General features: G+C 42.8%; 2 protein-coding genes across 4 annotated transcripts; both read left to right on the forward strand.

Annotated features, from left to right (window-relative positions):
• The first annotated feature begins 368 nt into the window (after nt 1–368).
• endouc (endonuclease, polyU-specific C) lies at nt 369–3,533 on the forward strand. Of its 2 annotated transcripts, none has more exons than XM_083973379.1 (8): nt 369–518; nt 891–947; nt 1,042–1,141; nt 1,233–1,344; nt 1,454–1,575; nt 2,466–2,578; nt 2,721–2,871; nt 2,954–3,533. In XM_083973379.1, the coding sequence occupies exons 1-8, from the start codon at nt 508–510 to the stop codon at nt 3,227–3,229; spliced, it is 942 nt and encodes a 313-aa protein (XP_083829505.1). In that variant the 5' UTR covers nt 369–507; the 3' UTR covers nt 3,230–3,533. The 2 variants fall into 2 exon arrangements, with proteins under 2 accessions (XP_083829505.1, XP_083829504.1); XM_083973378.1 differs by having other exon boundaries at nt 376–518; nt 888–947.
• A 532-nt stretch (nt 3,534–4,065) lies between these two features.
• polr3b (polymerase (RNA) III (DNA directed) polypeptide B) lies at nt 4,066–25,031 on the forward strand. 2 transcript variants are annotated; one of them, XR_014595425.1, is made up of 28 exons: nt 4,066–4,225; nt 4,619–4,651; nt 5,079–5,135; nt 5,229–5,293; nt 5,382–5,457; nt 6,166–6,266; nt 6,446–6,537; nt 6,651–6,768; nt 7,476–7,584; nt 8,470–8,592; nt 11,263–11,379; nt 11,478–11,612; nt 12,854–13,015; nt 13,496–13,696; nt 14,243–14,405; nt 15,430–15,583; nt 15,762–15,836; nt 15,961–16,059; nt 16,169–16,296; nt 17,423–17,632; nt 17,739–17,897; nt 18,595–18,712; nt 18,861–19,003; nt 21,439–21,542; nt 22,482–22,648; nt 23,724–23,837; nt 23,997–24,166; nt 24,678–24,832. XR_014595425.1 is itself a non-coding variant. In XM_083972873.1 (28 exons), exons 1-28 carry the CDS (start codon nt 4,154–4,156, stop codon nt 24,805–24,807), a joined length of 3,399 nt encoding a protein of 1,132 aa, XP_083828999.1. In that variant the 5' UTR covers nt 4,066–4,153; the 3' UTR covers nt 24,808–25,031. The 2 variants fall into 2 exon arrangements, 1 of the variants encoding a protein (XP_083828999.1); XM_083972873.1 differs by having other exon boundaries at nt 23,993–24,166; nt 24,678–25,031.
• The last annotated feature ends 986 nt before the right edge of the window (nt 25,032–26,017 follow it).

The raw sequence follows: 26,017 nt of genomic DNA on the forward strand, positions 1-26,017 counted from the left end.
ATGCAGTTGCACTCCAAATAAAACTAACTTCAAAATAAGTTGCATTCAAATATGTATTTATATATTTACTTATTACCACTAAGCATGTGAATATCAACAGTAAAGGCTGGTGTCGGTAAGTGTTATTAGGTGCAGTCTGAGCAACAGTGACTTTCCATTTTACCGAATAAAGTCAACTATAACGTTACTTATTACAGATGCGTTGAAATTAATTAGCATTTCAAGGATCAGGCTGTATGATGCTTTTGATAGACGCCTTGACATGTATTGCAACTTCCCTGGGACAAAGCGCCCTCTGGTGTCGATATTACTAGTGTACTAGTATATTATTAGTGGCCCTCTGAGCTGCAGGAGTTAGTTTTTGTCCAGATTTGCCCATGCGCAGTTAATGGACATGGTCTAATAACTAAGTGCCTCGAGGAGAGTGAACATACAGCAAAGCAGACAAGTGCCAGTCCTCTGTCTGCTGCAGTCTGAGCTGAAGGAGTGGAAAGTGCAAGGAGAGTCATGGCTGCAAGGTTTGTGTTTTTATTTTCATAAGCCTGAAAATGAATTTACTCAACACACACAAGTTCAGTTTAGATGCTGGATCCCTTTGTTGCAGTTGGTAGAACTGTTATTTAATTACAGTGTTTTTTTTTGTTTTTTTTTTATCATACTGTATGTTGTTACTGTTTTGAGGTTCTGAGAGGGAGCAAGGGCAGAATGCATTTCATTGCATTGATTGTACATGGCACTTTTTAATGTGCTAGATAAACTAAACTTGAACTATAATGTTTTTTTTGTGTCAGACCATCACTGCAGACTAAATCTAAAGTCAGAATAACCAGTCTGTTGTTGTTTTTTTCTCCTTATATATATCCAAAATGTGTCATTTATGTAATCAGCAGGTTTAGTGCCGTCCTGGTCCTCCTTGCAGTGTTTCTCAGTGGACTAGATGCATCAAGGTACAGTTGCCTATAATAAATAATGGTTTCTCTTGATTAACAATGTTTCTTTTGGTTGTCAGCACTTGTCAGTTGCACATATTCTCTGTCACAGACCGGCTGTAAACCAGGAACTATCCAATCTTTTCAACGAGCTGTGGAGGCTGGATGGGAATCGCATGATTCCTGGGGTCGACTACACAATATCTGTCCAGGTGTGGAACATGTAGTTTTATTCACATGACACACACATCCTCCTGTTGTTGAGTTGTTCATCAAGACTCTCTCTGTGTTTGCTCTGACCAGGGAAGAGCCAGTTACGTGAGCCAGGGCAGCCACGTTGTGCAGGATCACGCCGCACTGCCACTGTTCTCCAATGTAAATGAGAACAAACTAAAGAACATGACCACCATCTCCAGTGAGTGTCTATGGAGCAGAGACAGAAACCATCTCTGAGCATTTCTGAGCCTAAAAGAGTCGTTTTGCAGACGCCCCTGTAATAATAAATTTGATTTGTGTGCCTGCAGGGTTCATGAATCTCCTGGACAACTATGAGCAGTCCACAGGCGTGACAGAGCGAGTCACAACAGAGGAGCTGACTGAGATTAGTCTCTTCCTGGATGCCGTCCTGCAGACTGAAGTCATGAAGGTACAGTCAACATGTTACAACTAGTTGAATCTCACAAGTCACACACAGTTATACAGTTCAATCCCCAAATTCTGCTCCACCACACCTCATTTTCTGTATCAGTTTGTTTTCATTCTGCATGTCTCAGACTGAAAAGACAAACAACTTCCATTTGGTGTTGTACATTTGTTTCCCACCAACTGGTTCTGGTTTTGTGGTTTTGAAGCTGCAGCTGTTCTCCTGTGGGAGTTGAGACTCGTAGTTCAACACTGAACACATTGCTTAATGTTTGAGAGAGAGAGAGAGAGAGAGAGAGAGAGAGAGAGAGAGAGAGAGAGAGAGAGAGAGAGAGAGAGAGAGAGAGAGAGAGAGAGAGAGAGAGAGAGAGAGAGAAAGCAGCAACAGCATCTGTCTGCAGCTGTGGAATGCTGCGCTGGATTAAACGGTCTCCCCAAAGAGCTTCACTGGAAGAATGTGGACATTCAGTACTTGTTGTACTTTAGAGAAATGCATAAGATTATATGGACACGATGTAGCCAGCACCAGGACAAAGTCCCTGTGCTCATTCTCCAACAGAAATGTACATATTTTAATCAAGCCTATTACGAAACAAAGAGGCATCTCATAATATTTATCAATCTAATAATCAGATTCAAAGATTAACTTGGCACATACACAATTGTACATGTTGCAGTGACATACTTTGTTGCTACATCCATGTAATGGAATTGCAAAATTAAAGGAAAATATGTACGTGTGAAAGTGTAATCAAATAAATATGCAAACAATAGAAAACAGGAACGTTTCAAAGATGATTTTTCATAAAAAGATAATTTGATCCTCTCTTTATTGTAAGAAAGTCCAGCACCAGAGTCATGATGATGAATGCCATTAATGTGATTTCTCCACAGCGGGCTCATAAGTTCCTGGTGAGCAAAGGAAAGTCCAGCGCAAACTTGAGGCTGTTTAAGAATCAGCTGAACTTGATCTGGTTCCAGCTCTACCACAGACAGAGAAACAGAGGGTGAGATACTAAGACAGCCATACATAAGATACTGACATGTCATTAAATCTGTATTGAAACAAACAAGGAATTTACTACAGTTGTTTAGAGAACAATTATATAATGATTTTGTGTGGTATTTCTGCTCTAAAACATTCATCAGCCTGGACTCCTGTGGATTTGAGCATGTCTTTGTTGGAGAGACAAAATCTGGAACAGAAATCATCGGTTTTCACAACTGGATCCAGTTCTACCTTCAAGAAAAAAACAGGCACTTGGACTACAAAGGCTACAAAGCCAGAGAGCATGATTTGGTAAGTGTAGCAGTTCATTAGGAAGGAAACAGCCCAGTTATGTAATCTGTTGTCTTTAAAATCCTTGTGTTTCTCTCCGCAGCCGGATCAAGATGACCATGTTTTGAACCTGCAGTTCAGCTGGCACCAACTAGTGAAGCCTGTTGGGAGCACCTTCATCGGGACCAGCCCCGAGTTTGAGATGGCGCTCTTCACCGTCATCTTCCTCATGAACACAGACAGGAGCACCACGGTGCTGGTCAACATCGACCAGTGTCAGATGGAGCTGGTGGTCATCAGACACGGGCGCTCCCTCGGGACAGCATATCCCAAACTACTCAGCAGCAACAGCAGACATTTCAGGACCCACTCCCACTGATACACAGTGATACTCACGTCCTTGTAGGAGAACATGAGGCACAGACTGACTGTGGTTTGGTTAATACAGCACAGACCTGCTTAATGTAGTCCAGGAGTTATGTAGTCACTGAGTTTGTTTTTATAATTAACAGTTTCAATAAAAAATATTGAGTGCTTTATTAAATAAAATATTGGAGTCCCTAAATTTCTACAGTAACCTGGACAAATAAAATCACCTTAATCTTTGTTATATACAATGGAGTCACAAATTTGCAGTCACACAAGTAATTAAATGTGGAAAAAATACTCAAATTCTTTACCTACATAAAACCTGCAGTGCCGCAGAGTGGGAGTAGTACTCCATTTTATTATGTCATAATATGCAATTTTAAAATGTCCTCAGGTATGAAAACTACATTCAATGCTGTTTAACTGTTGACATGTAAAACATATGACTGCAAAGCTTCAAGGATTTGTTTCTATCTCCTGTTCTGCAGAAATAAAGTCCCATCGCTGCAGATGTCTAATGAATGAATATATCAAATGGGTGGGGCATATAAAGTCTTCCTGTTCCTGTTTTATCAATTATTATTGTTTTGGGATTATGAGATAAATCCAGTAAATGTGTATTCTTTAACAAAGTTGAAATGCTCAAATAAACAATCAGTATATCGGAATAAAATTACCTGACTAAATGTTTATTAATCACTTTTGTTTGTAATACTGATGTGTACTGATAAACAACTATTATTACGCTGCTTGTTTTTCATTACAAGGAAGCGGAACCAGTTCTTTGGTTCCCACCTACACAGACATACACACGGACGTTTTACAGTGTAACACATGAGAGGGACGCATGCTGCAGCGACTTCCGACGCCGTACATCAACACAGACTGTATGGCCAGAGTTTTGTGCTCTTACAGGTGAACAGTGTGAACAACCATGGAGGTGTTGGGAGCGGAGTTCAGAGACCTGACTCCCCAGGAGCTCGCGGCTCCTGTCGACACCGTGGAGGTGAGTTCACGGAGCGTGGGAGAGTCGAGTTTCACAGCAGCAGCAGCAGCAGCAGCAGCTCAGAGGCTAAACTCTCTCACTAACGTGGTGGCTGCTGCAGCTCAGAGACATCACGACAAAGCTGCAGATACACTGTTGGCTAGTTTGTAGGAGGAGATGAGTGTTAATTATACAATGACCACAGATTATATGTCGGTTTATTATTGTTGTTTGTTGGTGTGTATTTCATTTTACTGGCAGCTGTCAAGGTTTGACGCGTGGCCACAACCAAGTTGGCTAACTTACAAACCAAAGAGTAAAAAAATATCCCGAGCACATTACTTAACCTGCCTGACAACAACAGAATTGACATGGTACTTATTTTGTTTTTTTTGTTGTTGTTGTTTTTTACAGGAAAAATGGAAACTGTTACCAGCCTTCCTGAAGGTAACACAACAACCCACCTGTACTGTACCCCCATTTATGTTGTGTGGTTATTGATGTTGGGTGATTTATATTTCAAAAAATTGAAAGAGAGACAATTTCTAGACAGTAAAGTTTTATAATGGAGAAAGTGCATTCATGTAAAATCATATTAAATCTTGATATTTCCTGAACAGTTTTGCTCAGTCATTTGATGTCTTGTGTATCAATAATTGACTGTGTATCAGTTTAATTACAGAAGTCTGACATTGACATCTATTTTCTGTTGTTGTATCTACCTGGTCACATAAAGGAGAATTATATTATTATTATTATTATTATTATTATTATTATTATTATTATTATTATTATTATTATTATTATTTTCTGTCAGTGCCATGTATGTTCATCGCAGTCTATAAATTATTTCTCGGCTCAATGTGTTTTCCAGGTGAAAGGTCTGGTGAAGCAGCACATCGACTCTTTCAACTATTTCATCAACGTGGAGGTAAAATGTGACAGCAGTATTATGTCTCAGTGTGTGTTAGAGCTGCTTCAGTTTCATCCTGACTTCAGCATGAATGTCTTCATCTCTTTGTAGATAAAGAAAATTATGAAAGCGAACGAGAAAATCACAAGTGATGCTGATCCGATGTGGTACCTCAAGTAAGTCACACGACCTGTTTCCACCTGCTGTGAGTTACTGCAGTGGTTTAACACACTCAGGCAAAATATCTGAATGTTTTCCTTCCAGATACCTCAATATCTACGTCGGCATGCCCGATGTCGAAGAGAGCTTCAACGTGACAAGACCCGTGTCGCCTCATGAGGTGAGATTACTTTGTTAGTGAGAGCAGTGGCATGTTTTTTTATGTTAAAAGATCGAGCTGATGGAAAATCAACTCAATCAATCAAAAAAACTTTATTTGTCCCCAGGGGGCAATTCAAAGAGCATTAAGTAGCTTTAAAAAAACAAACAAACTTAAGAACACAGCAGTCAAGGGTTTATAAACAGATAAAAACACATGCACGCACAGACACACACACACACAAGTTAGTAAAGTAAAGTGCTTAGTGGCAGGCAATTTCTGTTTTGCAGAGTGATGGAATGAAACCAGCAACTGAAGGAAAAGGTTATGACATTTTCAATGAAGGCATAATAGAAAAGTGGTGAGAATGTCTTTGTTGACCCCAAAAGATTTTAGTTTCCTCAGAATATACTGTCTTTGGTGGCATTTCTGGAGGATTTCCTCTGTGTTGGAGGAAAACTTGAGCAGGTTGTCAAAAAATGTTCCCAGGTACTTGTACTCATTGGCAACCTCCGCTGGCTTCCCTTCTGTGATAGTTTTTTTGTTTTGTTTGCTTTTTTATTCTTTTTAAATAAGCATTAGCTGTAGCACTTTTACTAACATTTAAAGATCACTTTGGTTTTACTGGAAAGAAACCACTTTAAACTCATTAAAATGACTCTACATATGACTCTTATCTAATATTTCACTTTGCTTGCTTGAGCTCATGGTTTGTGTTTGTTTCCACAGTGTCGCCTCAGAGACATGACCTACTCGGCGCCCATCACAGTGGACATAGAGTACACTCGTGGCAGTCAGAGAATCATCCGAAACGCTCTGCCCATTGGACGGTATCAGAGTTTTTTCTGTTATTGGTCATAACACAGTCAAACTTCAAAGTTAAAAATCACGCTCACTTGCATTGATGTTTTTTTTTATTTATTTCATAACTGCAGCAGTCTTGTACAGAATATTACCACAGTCGTGCTCATATGTGTTTGTCATTAATGTAAAACTGTGCTTTCCTCAGGATGCCGATCATGCTGCGAAGCTCCAACTGCGTTCTCACGGGGAAAACGCCCATGGAGTTTTCAAAACTCAATGAATGTCCTCTGGATCCAGGTACACAATCATAACACAACCTCATCATGGAAACCAAAACGTAACACACAGAACGACAGCCCGAGGTATTTACTGTTGATTAAATTACTGTGCCACACTGCATTTCTTCACAGGGGGTTACTTCATCGTGAAAGGTCAGGAGAAAGTCATTCTGATCCAAGAGCAGCTGTCCAAGAATCGAATCATTGTGGAGCAGGACAGGAAGGGCGCGGTGGGAGCCTCGGTTACCAGGTGCTGTAACTACATCTCTCTGACACTCTTATTTATTAAAGCTGGTGCAGATTAGGGAGAGAAATGTCGTGGATTTGAGTTCAGCCGCCGGTGAAACACACAACACTTCAGCCTGAGGCTGAGCCCAGATTCAGGCTGTTTCAAACAAGCTTTAAACTATGGTCAATTATTTTTTTTAAGTTTATAGTTTTGTGTTGACTCATTTCTCTCCTTTTTGAAATTCGGCAAAGCCATGTTTAGAAAATATTCGAAACATGCTTTATGTTTACTTCGTCTTCTTCTGTTGTCGATGCACTGCTGCAGACAGTTTTTGATATATTAACGTTCACCTGTGAATCAGTTGACCTGTGTAAAGTAACTAAAGTGTTTTTCACAGAGGAAGCTTCTTAATTGAGTAAAATGAACTGGAAGTGTCTAAGTGGCAGCTTTGATAAGAGCTGGTCAGTCTCCTTCACTTTGCCTGCTTTCATGAAAAGAATAGCATAGTGTATTGTGTTTATCACTGAATATAATTTATTCTGCCCCCTTTGTTATTTTTGTTTATTATTTTAATGCCTAAACCTTTTAAACTAATCTTATTTCAATGTTTGAAATGTTATTTTCTCACCTGAGACTGTTTCTCGTGACATTTATAAGAAAAACACATTTCCCCCTAAAAGTTATTTTTATTTTTCGTATTTTTTTAAACGTTGTTCTTCTTATTCCAGCTCGACTCATGAGAAGAAGAGCAGAACCAATATGATCGTTAAACAAGGCAGATTCTACCTCAGACACAACACACTGTCAGAGGACGCTCCCATCGCCATTATATTCAAGGTAAGAGATTTGGACGATGATGATGATGATGGGACACGAGTGAAGCTGCTGCGTCCACTAGAGGGCGCCGTAAGACAGCTACAGGTTACAAGTTGGAGCTGCTGTTTTGCACATTGTTGCGCCACAGACTGAGTCAAAAACTTGTTTGCTTCCAGTGTAACTTTATCTGATTTGATGCCTTTTTGTTTTTAAGTCTCTTCTACAGCATTACACCATGAACTGTCTTAAATAGTTGATTACATACATAATACATATGTGGATTTAATAAACGGTTTTGACAAAGTCGGTGGTTTCAGTTGCACTTGATCAGATTAATTTCCACGCGTGGCCCTTTTGCTCTCAGTGAAAATGTCAGTCAGCCAGCTGGCATCATGAGCTCCTCTCCCTCCGAGGACAACTCTCTCCAAACATGTCACCTCGTGAGTGTCGAGTGTGCGGAGCTGAAATCATTATCCACAGGACACAGTTTGCGTGCTCGCGTGTTTGCTGTGCACTTGTATATCCTGGGCGACTTCTTCACCATCTCTATCGGTGTTTGGCAGCGACTGGAGAAACGGCGTCAGATCCAGTGCGAGACAGACGGGATTAGTTCCCACAGCCCCACATTTCCATAAGCAAATGTCAGACAACCTTATGACTCTGAGTCCACCTCTCCCTCCCTCTGCACACACTCACTCACACTTACTCCCGCCGCAAAATGTCTCCTCTTTGTGCTTTTCACTCACCAACAGGCGCTTATGTGGTTTCACAAATTAAATATTTATATATTACACAATATATTAAATGGTTTTTAGTCTGAGATCAGTCCACATGTTCTTTCTCTTCGTACTTTCTGTCCAATTCACATTCCTGAGGCCACACACTGTTACCATGTCGTCCACGCAGGGTATGGGCGTGGAGAGCGACCAGGAGATCGTGCAGATGATTGGTACAGAGGAGCACGTCATGGCCAGCTTCGCCCCGAGCCTGGAGGAGTGTCAGAAAGCCCAGATCTTCACACAGACTCAGGTACACCAGTGGTCCATGTCTGCCCTTTATGGAAATAAAGGGAGGTTTCGTGAACTCTACACATAAAAGTCAGTTCAGCAGTCGTATTCAGCCTCAGGAGGAAGCTTTGATTCTTAAGGACAGTTTAATGCAGTCATTGCTCATGTTTTTAAAGCATCAAAGGATGAAAATAAAACTGGAAATTATAAGGAAAAAAAGCACAATAAATACAACAAGGTCCATTCAGTATTTACAATACAAAAAAGCCAACACAAATGCAATAATTAAAAAAAACTAACTTGATGAGCAAGCCAGGACTATATAGGGTGAAAAAAGTTAAAGTTTGTGGCCTAATCATGATGTTGTCATGTTTTTCTCTGCTTGAACTTGAGACTTGAAGTACAAATTGTGGGTGTGGAGTTTGAGGGACGTGCTGATTTACCAGGCAGAGAGGGTATAGATAAATAGATGCTATTAGTTTAGTTTCATATTGAGAAATGAGGGATCATTAATTTTTGGAACTTGACCCATAATCAAAAACATGTAGATTCAAATCCATATCAACATATCTCGGCCTCTATGCATCATTTTGTTATTGTTAGTTTTTGATTTTAGTTCAATCAACAGTTTGAGTTTAGTAAATGTTCTTATTCGATATCTTTAGCTTTAAAAGGTTGATACCACTCGTCACATCCGAGGGGTAAATATTAGGTGACGACCTGTCGCCCTTTAACGTAGCTCTGTCCGACAGTGGGACGACCCGTCTATTAGCACTTCCACTGCATTTTAATTGAAGTTTCAGCTGGTTGCCTGGCAACCTCGCAGTGACAACAAGAGTCAGAAAGTCACATGACCCCGTGTAAAACCACAAGTTTATTCTACAGTCTCTTGTACAAATGTAATAAAGTGTGAAGCAGTGAGCTGTCACCACCCGTGTATTCACAGATGGGTCATCTGACTCAGCAGGAACGAACACAATCATCTTTATTTTTATTTATCGTTTATCGGCGAGTGTATATAAAATCATACCTCAAAATACACACACAGCAGTCGCCACTGTGCAGTAAAGAAGGCCAAACTTTAATTTGGTTGTTGTTTTAAATCACAGCCTGTTTGGACGAGAGAAATGTGTAGGATGATTCAGCTGTAATTCAATAAACAACCATATTGAGTTATGAGCCGCCCTGACGTGCGCCCATTGACTCTGTCGGCCATTAACCGCTGCTGACAGAAGGTATTTTCTTTGTCTCTCTGTGATCAGATGACCAAGGTTTTGTCTTACAGCCTGTTAAGTAATGCTTTTCATGCGTTATTCAGGAGGCCCACATGTTTTCTTTGACATCTACAGATGAATGCAATCGGCCAATTTGTTTTTCATAAAGATTATGTTGTTAGAGGAGCCACTGATGCATTGATGAGGCCATATTTGCTTCCTAGCAACCGGTCGCAGCAGCTCTCTGGTTCGTCTGTCTGCCAGCCTCCATGATGTCTTTTCATGGTATTCATTGGGTCATTGTATTGTGCACAATGAGGCCTAAATCTATATAATTAAAGGCAGATAAGGCTTGAGAAACATTGTTATCAGATTATGATAACTAATCTGCCTAAAGCAAGTTTCACTGTCATCTTTTTATTTTTTAGTGATGAATCCTCAATATCTGAACACTGATGAATTATATATATATAACATGGCAGGGTGGGTGGTCTTGCATAAAGTCTTTAGCCTCATTAACCTTTGACCTCCTCTATAGATGTGTAGAGGGCTGCAGAGACACACTGACTCAGGTGTTTGGTGTGTGTGCGCGCTCTGTGCCCTTTGTAATTCACTTGACTTCACACAACCCTGATACATGTGTTTTCTGTGCCCCACACATGTTGATCATTTCACAGTAAAACTGGCATCAAGCTAACTTAAAGAAATGAAGCACGAGTTGTGGGGCATCATAGAGCCTAAAATCCAGACCTTATAATTGCAATGCCCCCAATTTGACTGGACCTGGGGGCCTCTGTGTCATGTCCTCCATCCACCCTTTGTTGTTTTCCAGTCTGTTACTTTTCTTTGATGTCAAAAAAATGCAGAATCACACAAAAATATAACATGTTTAGACCTGTTGACTTATCTTTTATTAATTTCCAGGGACACATCTGGACACTTTCTAACGTAAGACCTTTCTAGTCAGCACTGAGGCACAAACTCAGGATACTAAAGGGATTGTTCATGTTATCTGATGTGGGGGTTACGTCAAGTAATTGAACATCGTCGGTGCATTACCTGCAATAGATTGAATATGGAAGAATAGCAAGAGCACAAACACAGAAGCACAGAGCTCTGTCCTGTTGTGAATGGGGTCAGTTGAAAAACACAGTGTTGTTATAGTTAGAAATGCCTCTGAGAAATGTTCATGTACCCTTGAGCTCTTTCTGATTCAAACAGCCGACCTGTGCTGTTGGTGCACTTGTGTGTAATAGTGCAGTAATTACAAAGGAAAAGGCTGTTTGATGACACAATAAAGCAGTGAACATATATAAAATAACGTGTGAATTGCAACTGATATTGATGTATTTGGTACTTGGCTTTTTTTAAAAATTGGGTGGGTAGATAAAATTTGGTGTTTAATCTACGTATATTTTAAAGTTTTGCTCTGCTCCCTGACCTCTGCTGTTGTGTTGTTGTGATGCTCTGCGTCTCAGGCCCTGCGGTACCTCGGGAACAAAGTGCGGAGGCAGCGCATGTGGGGCGGCCCCAAGAAGACGAAGATGGAGGAAGCCCGAGAGCTGCTGGCGTCGCTCATCCTCACACACGTTCCTGTACGTAAACAACACAGACGTGAATCATGGGTGATGATCATTCACACACACACACACACACACAGGTCTCACAACAACGTTTTGTGTTTTGGCTGCAGGTCAAAGAGTTTAACTTCAGGGCCAAGTGTATTTACCTGGCCGTGATGGTGAGGAGAGTGATCCTGGCCCAGGGCGACAACAAGGTGGACGACAGAGATTACTATGGCAACAAACGTCTGGAGTTGGCTGGACAGGTAGGTCTCCATGCACCTGTCCTCATGTGGTCTCGTTTACAGCTCGTACAATACCTAATTGAATACTTCACCTTCCACGATGAAAAACATCGGACTAATTAAGTTCAGTTTATTTGTCAGCTGATCAACAGGAAACTGTTAATGAGCCAGACTTCAGCCGGGACTTTAAAGGCACCCTGTGGAACTGGGTGTTTATTCATTTCATTCATTTGTGTCTGTGAACCGCCTTTTTTTCACTCGTAGAGCCACAGGAAAACAAAACACGTTTGCTGCTTATTAATTATAGAAACGTAAAAGAATAACGCACTCATGCTTTAGTGTGAATGGATCACAGGAACTGACCAGAGGACAGCGGCTCCTCCAGCCCCGATCTCTCACCTGCATCTTTTGTTCCCGCCGCCACCTCTTTAATAAGACTCTCATTATTTTTTCCTCAGCTTTGTTTTTCCCTGTTTTGTTTTCGCCCCACCTCCCCCTGTATTTCAGTCTGGCTTTGTCAGGAGAGAGATATGCGGTGGCACCAAAATCCTGAGGCTGAGGAAGCAAGGGGGATTTTTCAGCACCGTGACAATAGAATTGCTGCCTTGACTGGAGCGATTGAGCTAATCCGCAGGCCCGGCTCTGATAATGTAATTACTGCTGTCTTAAGGCCTTTAATTTCCCCCCCCCCAACCTGCTCTGTATAAGGAGCAGGAGATGGTAGGAGGGGGAGCACAGAGCCCTCTTTCAATAGGGGGCTTACACACTAACAACGCCAGCAATCTCCTCACTCTCCAATTATGGTTCCCTGACATTCAACTAATTGGCCTGGCTGCGCAGCGGAAGCTTAATTTCTTTATTAATTTCAAGCAGCGCTGCCTGTTTGTTTTGATGTATGCTAATGCACAGGGTGGTGGGAGGGGGCTGTGAGGGCGGTTGCCTCCTGTAGGCCTGGCGGAGGAGGACAGGGACCTGGGACAGTGGCCAGGTCAGGCTTATCAGTGAGCCGGCACACCTGGTTATTAAATCTGACTGTAAATGTACCTGATTAGGGACATGAGCAGCTGTAGCGTGCCAAGAGATCTGAGAGTCTGTGTGAAGAAGAAACGGTGACGACTCGCACTCTGAAACGACTGTTGTTGTTCTCACTCAGTTTAGTTTGGAGACTCGACAAGTGAATAGTATCAATAGAATAATAAATCAAATGAATACTGCATTTAAAGAAAACACTGTAACAGTGGTGTCGCTGTCTCTTTTTCTAGCTTCTGTCTCTGCTGTTTGAAGATCTGTTCAAGAAGTTCAACTCTGAGCTGAAGAAAATCGCCGATCAAATCATCCCGAAGCAAAGAGCAGCTCAGTTTGATGTGGTGAAACACATGCGGCAGGATCAGATCACCAACGGCATGGTCAACGCCATATCTACTGTGAGTGTGACCACATCTGAGAACGTATGAAGGACACAGAAACATGGTTCAAGAATAAAAACCCTGCTGAATAGACTCAAAAACTCATACTCAGCACCTGTTGCTGAGAACCTGTTAACTGTATATTCAATGTTATTACTATTTTATCAGATGCTTTGTTATTGTTTGATGTTTGTTTTTTTTAGACACATACATACCTGAAGGAAGTGCTCTGTAATAGTGGTTTAAAACAGCATAAATACCTCAAAACTTAAGTCCACCAGTTTGCACCTAGAAATAAAAAAATAAAATAAAAAGTCTAAGATGAAAACACTGATCAAAGCAGTGTGGTGTAATTTTAATCACGCAAACCTCTTGAATCATTGAGGTGAAGGCAACAACACACATTCAGTCCCACGTGTCGGCCAGTGTGTTGATAAGCAGGTTAATTAAGAACAGAAAACACAGATGTTGTATTGTTTTATTCTTTTCTGTCCACAGGGAAACTGGTCACTGAAGAGATTCAAGATGGACCGTCAGGGCGTCACACAGGTCCTCTCTCGTCTCTCCTTCATCTCGGCCCTCGGCATGATGACCAGGATCTCCTCCCAGTTTGAGAAGACCAGGAAGGTCAGCGGGCCACGGTCTCTGCAGCCGTCACAGTGGGGCATGCTGTGTCCGTCCGACACTCCCGAGGGAGAGGTGAGTGAGCAGCGGGGCCACACCTGCTCCTGCCCCGGTCCTACAGACACAGTGAAGTGGTGACAGTGTTTTGACTGTCAACAGTCCACTGAATCAGAAACATGGGATCAGATTTGATTTGGATTTGTTGGAACATTACAAGTAAAATCCAGAGTAGAAACACTTACAGGTCTCCTTTGTCTACAATTTAAAGCCCTACGATGACGGCATACTGATTAGTTTCACTGAATGTAATTTAACAAGTTGTGTGCCAGTTATAATTTACTAAAAGCCTTTTGCTTCTTTGTGAAGGTCTGGTTTTATGAATCATCAGACAAAGACCACTCTGAGATCAAGCAGTATTTGTAATTGTGTGAAATAGAAACAGGGAAACAGGAAAGTTATTATCCATTTTGCTTATATGTAGCTGACCTGGTTGTGAAGAAGATGTCCATTAAGTATTGTTTTGATTTTCACGAATGCTGCTGGTGTCGTATTCTTGTGTCGTGTGCAGTGTTGTTAATAGAAAACATGCACGTCTTTTAAACACCTGTATGGTTTCTGTAGGCCTGTGGTCTGGTGAAGAACTTGGCCCTGATGACCCACATCACCACCGACATGGAGGACGGTCCGATCATCAAACTGGCGTTCAACCTCGGGGTGGAAGACGTGAACCTGCTGTGTGGAGAGGAGCTCTCCTACCCGAGCGTCTTCCTCGTCTTCCTCAATGGTAAAGCTGCTTCTGCGCCGGTGGAGCCTAATAAATAAATAAATAAGCACAGAGAGAATTAGCACTGGATGCTTTTGCTTTAGATCACTTGAAAAGAAAGTCTAATCCTCCCTGTTTTAAATTCATTGCTTATGAACATGAAGGGAAAAATATTCTGTTTAGTTTACAGACGGTAATTTTGCATTTTGCTGGACTGCTGATAAGTCATTAATTTCATGGCAGCAGTAGGTATTATTCTTGAGTCAGAACTTGGCCCCTTAATTACTGTATATGTTTGTCTCACTGCTGATAACTGTCAAATTATATTAGCTGCCATACCATTTAATTAGTTGGTAGCAGCAGGTGTCAAAGCCCTTCAGAGTGTGTTCGCTGCAAATGCGCCCTCACACAGAGGCAGAGCACAGTGTCTCCTCTGTTCTCCACTCATTTGTCTGTCAGACTTGATATGAACAAACCCCTGCAGGCATTTTCAACTCCGCTTTCGCCAGTCACAGAGGTCCAGAGTGACTCTACTGTACTATGTGCACACTTTTTTGTCTTTTCTTTCAGCACAGAGATTGAGGATGTGAGTTTAACCAAAGCACTGGTTCATATCTAACCTGCTGTAGCTTTTTGATCCATCATTTAAAACGTCTCTTGTTGGTTTGTTTTTTCAGGAAAAAAAGTCCATTTACTTATGTTCTGTGGACTATGAATCTAAAACATCACGTCTTTGCATCTCAGACCAATTTGGTGGGGAAAAAAAGAGTCATTTGAAGACGTCAGATCTGGGCGCAGCGACAGGCATTTTTCACTGTCCTCTGACAGTTTACGGACGTGATGATTAATTGAGAAAATAACGGATGGATTCATTCATTGGTGACGGACCATCCAGCTTCAGACAAACAGGAAACAACTGCATCTGACAGTTATTACATAGAACAAAGAACGAACAACAGCTGTGAACAGCATGTCACTGTTCCTGCAGTTCAGCCTGAACTCGGTCTCTATCCACGTTCACCTGTCTCCTGTCTCCCTCCCACAGGTAACATCCTCGGTGTGATCAGAGACCATCATAAACTGGTCCACACCTTCAGGCTGATGCGCAGGGCGGGTTTCATCAACGAGTTTGTGTCGATCTCCACAAACTTGACCGACCGCTGCGTCTACATCTCATCTGATGGAGGTCGTCTCTGCAGGTGAGAGAAGACATGAGACCTACAAACCGATACCTAATGTTATTGATATGCACACTGTCCAAGTAAAACTATACAAGTTTTTGTATGATGCATTTGTTTTAAGTTTGAATTTGTTGCTTTATCTTTTTTGAACCAGAATCACAATAAAGACTTTCTGTATTTTATTGTTCCCCATCAGGCCGTACATCATCGTGAAGAGGGGACAGCCGATGGTGAAAAACAAACACATTGAAGATCTGTCTCAGGGCTACAGGTGAGGCTGAGAGTCAGGAGAACTGATATCTGAAGCAGATATACATAATCGTGTACAGTAACAGATTGGTGAAGCTTTTTTTTTATAATCGTGTCGTCTGGTTTTTATCGTTTCTGTAACTCAGAACCTTCGAGGATTTCCTGCACGAGGGCCTGGTGGAGTACCTGGACGTCAATGAGGAGAACGACTGTCAGATTGCCCTTTATGAGCACATGATCAACAAGTAAGTGGCTCCTGGTTCCTCTGACAAAAAAACACAGGGAAATAATTCTTCTGTTTTTTCTTTGTTGTGTTCATTTCCTCTTTTATTTATATATTTTAATCTCTTGCAGAGACACCACACACTTGGAGATAGAGCCCTTCACACTGCTCGGGGTGTGTGCCGGCCTCATTCCTTACCCCCACCACAACCAGTCGCCCAGGAACACATACCAGTGCGCTATGGGCAAACAGGCCATGGGTAAGAAAGAGTCAGCTGAGCAGGTAGCAGCTTCAATCTGCGAGCGGGTCTTTTTTTTTTAAAGTGTGAAGATCTCAAATCCCTCCTTAAACATCCTCCACACAGCTGCAGTGTTTACCTCTGAGCGCGCACAGACACTTACAGTAAATTGATCTCACATGAACACTGTTCTTAAGCCTCCTAAATCTGCTGGTTCAGAGTTTAGAGTTGTATTTGCTCAAGTGAAAATCATACAAAAGGACATTAGAATAACAAACAACATGGATACAAGAAGCCCGCTGGTTCGTCTCCCCCAAAACTCCTGCTTCTGCTCTACCTCTTGTCAGAATACATTTGTATGTGTGATTGAGTGTTTTTTCTTATGTGTGTGTGTGTGTGTGTGTCACTGTGTGTGTCACTGTGTGTATGTGCGTGGACATCAAACATGGGGGGCTTGTGTAGGTTCTCCATTGTGCTGTGTGTGCGGAGGCCCTTTCCCTGCCAGTCACCCAGAGTGTCATTAGCAATTCATTGTGTCTGCTCTGGCTGTGCTCAGGGGGTCAGTGTGCTCAGCTGCGAAAGACCACAGAGTGCGCACCCGCAGCTCCTTGGAAACCAAAACTTCCCCAAACGTCCCCGCTAACATTCGTAAGAACCTCTGTCCCCCCCCCCCCCACCCACCCCCCCACCCACCCCCACCCCACTGCTTTACCTCCATCCGTCCTCTCCTCCCCCCCAATCTTTACAAAAACACAGACTGGAACTATATTTGGCACAATATCCTCTGCCTTGTCTGTTTTGTGTGGACGGGCCTATACATGTGCAAATCTGGTTGTGTGGCCCAGGCCTATTATCAGAGACTCTGTGCTTGTAGCCTGATTGTGAAGTAATAGCATCTGACAAATGTCAAGGCTTCCAGGGAGGGCCAGGCTTTATGCCATAACTGGCCCCGTTCCTCCGCTGTCGGTGCTCCGAGTCGACGACGCTAACCAGGCCCGGCCCCGACCCTCCCCACGCGGAGATCAAACGCTCCTGATAATTGGTCTAGAAACAGTCAGGACACTCAACAGGTGGAGTGAAACGCCGGAAAGGGGAATGTAACTTAAGGATACTTGTGAAGTTACAGTTACTTGTGTCTCTCCTCCAGGAACCATCGGCTACAACCAGAGGAACCGCATCGACACGCTGATGTACCTGCTGGCGTATCCTCAGAGGCCCATGGTCAAAACCAAAACCATCGAGCTCATCGACTTCGAGAAGCTCCCGGCCGGTCAGAACGCCACCGTGGCCGTGATGAGCTACAGCGGCTACGACATTGAGGACGCTCTCGTCCTCAACAAAGCCTCGCTCGACAGAGGTCAGTTTGACTTAGAGGATGAGCAGCTGTTTGGAGACGTTTATTATAATAATAACCGTCCAGTTCAGGTAAAAGGGAGGGTTTAATTCACGCTTTCTCTCTCCAGGATTCGGCCGGTGCCTCGTCTATAAAAATGCCAAGTGCACACTGCGGCGATACACCAACCAGACCTTTGACAAGGTGATGGGGCCCATGCTGGACGCTGCCACGCGAAAGCCCGTCTGGAGGCACAACATCCTGGACGCTGACGGTATCTGCTCCCCCGGTGAGTCCCAGCAGGACTGGTGGAGTCCCAGCATGCCTTGCTGCTCCTCACCAGACTCCACTGCTCCAGGAAATGTGATTTACTCTCATAAATAATACACAGGATCATTAAAAATGTTAATATACTGTCATGTAGCAACTTGCTTAAAGGTGTTTGTATAGACAGCAACATGATGGTGATATCCTTGGTATTTAAAAACAGTAAGTTACAGCGTGAATCAGCTTAACACAAAACAACAGGAGGTGTAAAAGAAGTGAGGCAGCAGGTTGGGGCTGGGGGGCATTCATGGCACCGGATGTGCAGTTTTTGTTTTTTTTTGTTTTGTTTTCACACGCAGGATACAATAACAAAATGGGCTGAAGTCTGTTTTTAAAGTTTCAATCTTTAAAATAAGTTAATGCTCACATTTGAATTCTAAAATTACTTCATAATGAAAATGTATGTGACGTTTTACGATGAATAAATTGTCTCATTATTCAAGTTTGAGTGTTACGGTAAAAAGAAGTCAAGTTGTAGAGCAGCTAGTCCTGCAAACATAAGAGATCAATAAACAGATGACTATAGTTTACAGACTGTACTTGTACTAACTCACAGTTGCACGTGACACACGGTCGTTGTCTGGACTTTGTGTGAGCCACACACACACACACACACATACGTCTTATTGTAACGTGTGATGGATCTCGTGTCTCCACAGGTGAGCGCGTGGAGAACAAGCAGGTGTTGGTGAACAAGTCGATGCCAACCGTCACCCAGGCGCCACTGGAGGGCAGTACCCAGCCAGGCCAGCCGCAGTACAGAGACGTGCCCATCAGGTGAGCGCACGCCGGCCCCCTCCCCACCGCCTTCAACACACCCACCTGTTCAGCTCCCACCTGGAAAAGCAAAAAGAACTTTGATTTCTTGTTAAACGCCTCTGGAAAAAAAAACAACAAGTGTTAATTCATCTTGTTTTGTTTGCAGCTACAAGGGCTCGACGGACTCGTACATCGAGAAGGTGATGATCTCATCCAACGCCGAGGACGCGTTCCTCATCAAGATCCTCCTGAGGCAGACGAGGAGACCGGAGATCGGAGACAAATTCAGCAGTCGTCACGGACAGAAAGGTGCCGACCTCACACCGCACCGTCACACCGCCGTTCTTCTCTTCTCTAAAACGAAAGGGCGGCATGTCGAGCTCAAACCCGAATGTGCACAAAACACAAAATGACATTAATATTCACCACTTCAAGGACCTGTGGTGAGATTGTTAAAGAAAAAGAAAAAAATCAGTGGTCGTCTCTGTGTCGGAGCATTTGTTGAGTCAAGTCCCAGTGGCTGTTGCTCTGTCACTGCCCCCCTGTCCTCATCTTTCAAGAGCTCTTTTCAATTAATTGGCTCTTTGTCCTGTGCCAGACTATGCAAATTTATTACACCCCAGCAGTATTCTGCCGCTACTGGGGAAAAAGTGTTTACAACCTCCATTGTTTTGCAGCACCTCCCCTATAGAGGCCTTGTATGATGTTTTAATCAAAAAGCTAACTGGCGCCATGCATAATTTACTCTCTTCATTAACGTGGTGGCCACTGGGCGGTCAGCTCGGGATGAGACGGGTCCTGAAGTCTTCTGTCTCGGTGACAGAGAGCGAAGGGGTCGCCGTGGGGTGAGCTGGAGGAGATCTGGATGGAAACACCCAGATGTGCAGCTGATGTTTGACTAGTTTTCTAATCGGCATTCTGCGCAGTCGCCTTCAGGTGTTTGCTCTGACTTTAGCAGGTAGAAAAGCTTGTAAATGAAAAAAACTAATTTTTTATTTTTTCATTTGTGGAATCAACCACTTGAGAAATAATTTGAATCGACTCCTAAATCAAAGTTTTATTGTTTAATTAGAAGTGAATTTGGCTGCAGCGATAGATCTCCCAGCTACTCATGACTAGTCTCATAAGTCCTGGTCAGCAGAGCAGAATAAGTTAATTATTTACTGGTCACACACACACACACACACACACACACACACACACACACAGCTGTGGAGGAGGGGGAGGCGGTGGAGTGGTTGTCAGTAGTAGGGGCCCATTGTGCGAGCCTCCAGCGTGGAGCTGTATGAGCTGAGCTGGACCCTTGCTGTTGTCTTGCCTTTCTCTGCTGATTTCATGCCTCTTTTATCATTCACTTTCACACAAAACAAACAACACTGAGGATGTCTGATATGGGAACTACTGCCTCTCTCTCACTCACTCACTCTCTCTTTCTTCACCTTCTTCACCATTTTCCACTTCCCTTCCTGCTCCTGTCTTTCCTCTTTCATCCTACTTTTATCCTGATATTCAAAACTTTTTTTTTGTTGTGAGCCGCCTTTTCTTTCGTTTTTGTTTTTACCCCCTTTCTCCTTCTCTTCTGGCTCCGTCGTACTCGCCTTTTTACTCTTTTTCTTTTCTTTTCACCTTCTTCCTGCTGTTGGATGACTTTCCAGTAAGTTGTTGCACTTGTTCCCGGTCGTCAACATCCTGTTACAACATCCTGTAAGGCCTCGGCGGTCGGCCGTGTGCTACGTCGCTCGCCGCTCGGCTCATAGTGAATTTTTCCCACGTGCTCGGTTTCAATTTCTCCTCTCCAGTTGATCCCCTCCACTTCCTCCGAGCTGAACTGAAAGTCATGGATGTGTAATCCCGGTCTCCCTGTCAAACTAAGCACCTTTCTCCACTTCCTGCTCTCCTTCTCTTCTCTCCTCTCTCTCTTTTTTTTTCATTTGCAAATGGGCCTACAATCTGTTTACCCTGGCCAGGGAAGAGTGCTTCGGCCCCTCGGCAAACATTTGCACTCACACTTAAACTCCAGGCTACCAGAGCGCTTGTCCCCCATGTCATGTGAATCAAAAGAGGAGGACCCCCCGTCTGTCCACATGAGTATGGAAATGTCATGAGGTCCACACCAGGCGGCCAGCAGCAATACACACAACACAATTTAGTTTTATCACAAGTTTTCCTATTTTTTTAAAATCAGAACTGAGAGGTCAGTGAGGTTAACGGACAAATGTTGTTAAAATATTTTCTTAAAATGGAAGATGTACTAATGTAGCTGCAGCGGACATATTTTCTTTCTAAATTTGTCTACGAAGGTTGATAACAAATCTAATCCTGAAGCTGAAATCAGGGAATGTTTGACTTTTTTTGGCTTGATAAATGAGTTAATGAGTTATTTTATTTATTTGTTTTTTAATCTGTTCAGCTGGCTGTATTTCACAACATTAATTCAAGGTAACTCAATAAAGATTGTTCATGTCCAGGTCAGTCACACAAAATATTTAGTTAAAAAAAGAAAAACCACCACAAAAGATGAACACTCATAATACTAAATCAAAGCAGCATACAACCTAAAACAAATGGTGTTTTGCAAAACAACAAGAAAAACTCAACACAAGCGGCTTCAGGTCCTAAATGCATGTTTGTGTGTGTGTGTGTGTGTGTGTGTGTGTGTGTGTGTGTGTGTGTGTGTGTGTGTGTGTGTGTGTGTGTGTGTGTGTGTGTGTGTGTGTGTGTGTGTGTGTGTGTGTGTGTTTCAGGTGTTTGCGGCCTCATCGTGCCACAGGAGGACATGCCTTTCTGTGACACGGGCATCTGTCCAGATATCATCATGAACCCTCACGGATATCCCTCCAGAATGACGGTACGGTCCCTGTCGTCACCTACTACCAACCAATTTGTGTTAATTATTTATTTTATTTTTTACTCAAATGATTAATCAACGATTAACCTTGTTTTTTCAGCTCAGATGCACTGCATGACATTCACCAGGGAGCTGATATCGACCTTAGTTTTAGCGTGAAGGTGATAATTTGACACCTAATCCAGAACCTGTGCACAGTCGGCATCTGTGTGTTTTGGCGGTGAGCTCGGTCTGAGTCACCACCTCGGTCTCTCTGTGTTCACCGTCGTCGCTCTTCATAAGTTTGTGTCGCCTCTTCTTCTGAGACAAAACCCTCATTATCCCTGCTCCTCTCCTCTCTGGGTTATCATTGGCTTCCAGAGCACACGTCCATTGACGGCGCTAAGCAGCAATCTTACTGTTCACAAACAGATATTTGTTGCCGCAGCGACGGCTGCCAGCGACGCCGGCTCCTGTTGCCGTGTGTGGAAGTTTTATCAAACGAGCGCAGTATATCTGAACTGTAGGATGGCGCTGAATGTGAATGACACAAAACTTGGCTCCGTAGCTGCCTCTGCTTTTTGTCCCCTACACTGTAAAAACTTGAATGATCTTTACTGCTGAAGTTGTCAGTGCCAGCGTGTTTGCAAGCTGTGGTTGTCATGGAAAAGACTCAGAAATGTCTGGCTCGGGAGGATGTTTCTGCGGCCTGAGAGTGAAATGAGAGTAGGTGTTTCCTTTTATGTGACAGGGTCAGGGGTCCTCTGGGTGCGACCTCAGTGGAATTGTTGAAATCAGTCATCCTTAGACCGCCGGCCCCACCCCGAGGTGTACATGTGTGAAACCAAACCTCCGCCACAATATCAACATGTGGTGCCAGGAAACATTGTAAATCACAAAAAACGTGTTTATCACGTCGAAGAATGAAGCCATTGTTCTGTTTTTGTCTGATTCTGTCAGGTCGGGAAGTTGATTGAGCTGCTTGCTGGTAAGGCCGGAGTCCTGGACGGACGGTTTCACTACGGCACGGCCTTCGGAGGCAGCAAGGTGAAGGACGTGTGTGAGGATCTCATCCGTTACGGATACAACTACCAGGGCAAAGACTACGTCACCTCGGGGATCACTGGGTAATAAAAAACAATGTTTTACCTCATTTACCACAACTCATAAACTCATGACGTATTCAGCGTTTTCCAAAAGTGTGTTTTTCTTTAAAGGGATAGTTCAACATTTTGGCAAATTGGCCCTTTGCCATAATCCCTATAGTCATAGCAGTAGGTTCGTTACCTTTAATTGTCGGTGCAAGCTATTTTTAGAACAGCAGAGCAGAGCCGCGAGCTGTTCAGAGCTACGCTACGGAGGCTAGTGGGATTTCTTTGTTTCCCTCATCAAACTCACCAAATACAGAATCCAACAACTCCAAAACGCTCTGGTGGACAAGTTGTGACCTGCACATTCACCACGCTGTGAGAGAATAACAGAACGTTATGAGACAAAGTTGTTACGAGCCACTCGGCTCGGCCATTCTAAAAATAGCCTGCACCGACAATTAAAGGTAACGAACCTACTGGCCAATTTGCCAAAATGTTGAACTATCCCTTTAAGGTTATGTTCATTTTTTTTTGGGGGGGGGGGGTTTCAGTGCATGAAACTTGAATTGCGCGATTTTACAAAATCCTCATATCCACCATATTGAGCACTTTATGTTCTCAAGATTATGTCATAATTTTATTGTCATGCCGCTGTGATCAAACACTGTTTTAATCCTGGAACATGCCTCTCCAGGCTGCACACAAGCATATTTACTCAGCTGTTTTCTACTGAAGCAGTCAGGAGATAAGTCCACTGTGTATGAATCCATCTCCCAAAAGGAGAGATGGTGGATCAACTGATCAATCTCTGATCTGGAGGACTAGGATGTTGTTGATCTTCCAACGTCATACTGGAGCTCGTAAAAGGACATCTACGCTTCCCTGAGACACCTGAATGCACCATTGTCATGATGCGGTTTCCAGCATCTTGTTTTTAAAGCAGCATCATCAGATAATATACACAAATACTAAAAGAGAGATGGTATTTTATTGTTGGTAACTGACTTTTTGATGATACTTAATTGTATCCTGATACACATGTTCATGGTTTTAGTGTTGACTGGATGTGTATGGATGAATTATTGGTGTGTATGTGCTGTATTTTCCTCAGAGAACCACTGGAGGCTTACATCTACTTTGGACCAGTGTATTATCAGAAACTGAAGCACATGGTCCTCGACAAAATGCACGCCAGAGCCCGAGGCCCCAGAGCTGTTCTAACCAGGTAATAATAAACATAAAACAAAACAAGGGGTGTGTCTGTGTGTGTGTGTGTGTGTGTGTGTGGATATAGATGTAGATGTATAGATGTGTAGCAGGTGGATTAAGACACTATATTCCTCTGTGTCACCCGTCTGAACGTGTCTGTCCGACCACCAGGCAGCCGACGGAGGGCCGCTCCAGAGACGGAGGTCTGCGTCTGGGCGAGATGGAGAGGGACTGTCTGATCGGCTACGGAGCGAGCATGTTGCTGCTGGAGCGCCTCATGATCTCCAGCGACGCCTTCGAGGTGGACGTGTGCGGCCAGTGCGGCCTGTTGGGATACTCCGGGTGGTAAGTTGGACACCGTGGTGGTGAACAAATACAAATCTGAAGCACGAGACGACTGCGCTATCTCGTAACTTAGAGGAGAAACTGTGGATGACAGGGACGTCTGTTGAGCGCAGCTTGACCTTTTCACAAAGTTGTTGTAAGTTCTCTTGAACAGTGAACATCAGAGCTTGGTGTCATTTACTCATGGCCGCTCCGGCGTGATGATCCAGCGTGTATTAATTAACTAGAAATGTAACGTTGGCAAGATTGATAATTCACATTTATTGCAGGATTTAACAGGATAAGGCTTTAAAAATGTATGTTTTATAATTTATTATTCTACGCCACCTCTTACTGGCTGCAACTGAGGCTGCACCTTTGGGCTAAATCTGGAAAATAAACGTGAGATGTACCATTTATTTGTTTAGGAAAACTCAATTTGTGGATTCAGATTAGGATGTTAAAGCTTTTTTCTAGTCGATGGTGGTTGATCAGTCGGTAATCTCCTCTGGTTTCTCTGCCCTCCATCCAGGTGTCACTACTGTAAGTCGTCCTGTCACGTTTCCTCCCTGCGAATCCCGTACGCCTGCAAGCTGCTGTTCCAGGAGCTGCAGTCCATGAACATCATCCCCCGACTCAAACTGTCGCGCTACAACGAGTGACCGGGTCAGGGACAGAAACACAGGATACGTGAGTGAAAGGTTTAGAGTCAGAGCTGAAAAGAGTCTGAAACTGGTTGATTTGTAAAAACAAAAAACTGTTTGATCAGCAAGAAACTGCCTGAGGATTTTTGTTGTTGTTTACGAAACCAAAACGGTCTGAAGTTTAGAGGATGGTTTTCCTGTTTTTCATTTATGTTGTTACTTTCTCACCGTTATGCTCTTCACATGTGTACATAATAAACACAAAACTGTTATTTCAACGCACCTGCTGTCTTTTGTACAATATGATTATGTTTAACTCGGCGTCTCCTGGTAAATGACAAATATTATATAATATATAATACAATATAACAGTTTTTTTCTTTTGTTACGTTCAGGTAGCTGCTGGTTTTCAGGTATTTTTAACAAAGTTACTTAATTGTTCTGGCGTCCGGGTGATTTCCCTTTTGTGACTCCGACTGAGGACATTAGTTGAATTCAATACATCCAAACATCTGAGACCTTACACTTATTTTACCATGACTTGAATCACAGAAAACAAAGTGCAAACATTAACTTAATGGAAATAATAATGTGAATTGGACAGGCCCGGGAATGTGGTTGACATTTTTTGTTAAAATAATAGAAACTAAGTGAAATTACTGATGTTAATATGAATATAAAATGCCACATATTGTGGTGTTTTGCAGCTCATTAGATCAAATTCTTCATATACTGTATGTAGGACAAAACCTTATCAACTCATTTGGTAAGTTATTTAATTAGGCCTGTAACTAATGCATTTCATTATCATTTATTCCGACAGTTAATTTGTTGATTAATTGAATAGTTTTGTCCAAAAAGTCAAGTTACAGAAGCTTTATGTGGAGAACTGTGTCGTTTCTTCTACACAATTAACTCAAAAGGATGAGCTCCATATCAGACTTCTGGCCAATTAATTGATTAATTTACTAATTGTTGCCTAAACATCATTAAGCAGTAATATTTAATTACCATTCAGTCCAAGTTTGACTGATATTCACATGTAGTGTTGTTACATATTTACTACAAACCAACAGGTTGCTCATTAAAAACAATCAACAGGAGTTTTGTTCAGAGCGTTTGTATTAATTCATTCACAACCTGAGATGCTTTAGGTTGAGATAACGACCATTCATGTGATAAGCAGACAGCTGGATGTCACACAACAACAATGCTCTGTGGCAACATA

Source organism: Trachurus trachurus (genome assembly GCF_905171665.1).
Source record: "Trachurus trachurus genome assembly, chromosome: 6".
Classification (NCBI taxonomy): Eukaryota; Metazoa; Chordata; class Actinopteri; order Carangiformes; family Carangidae; genus Trachurus; species Trachurus trachurus.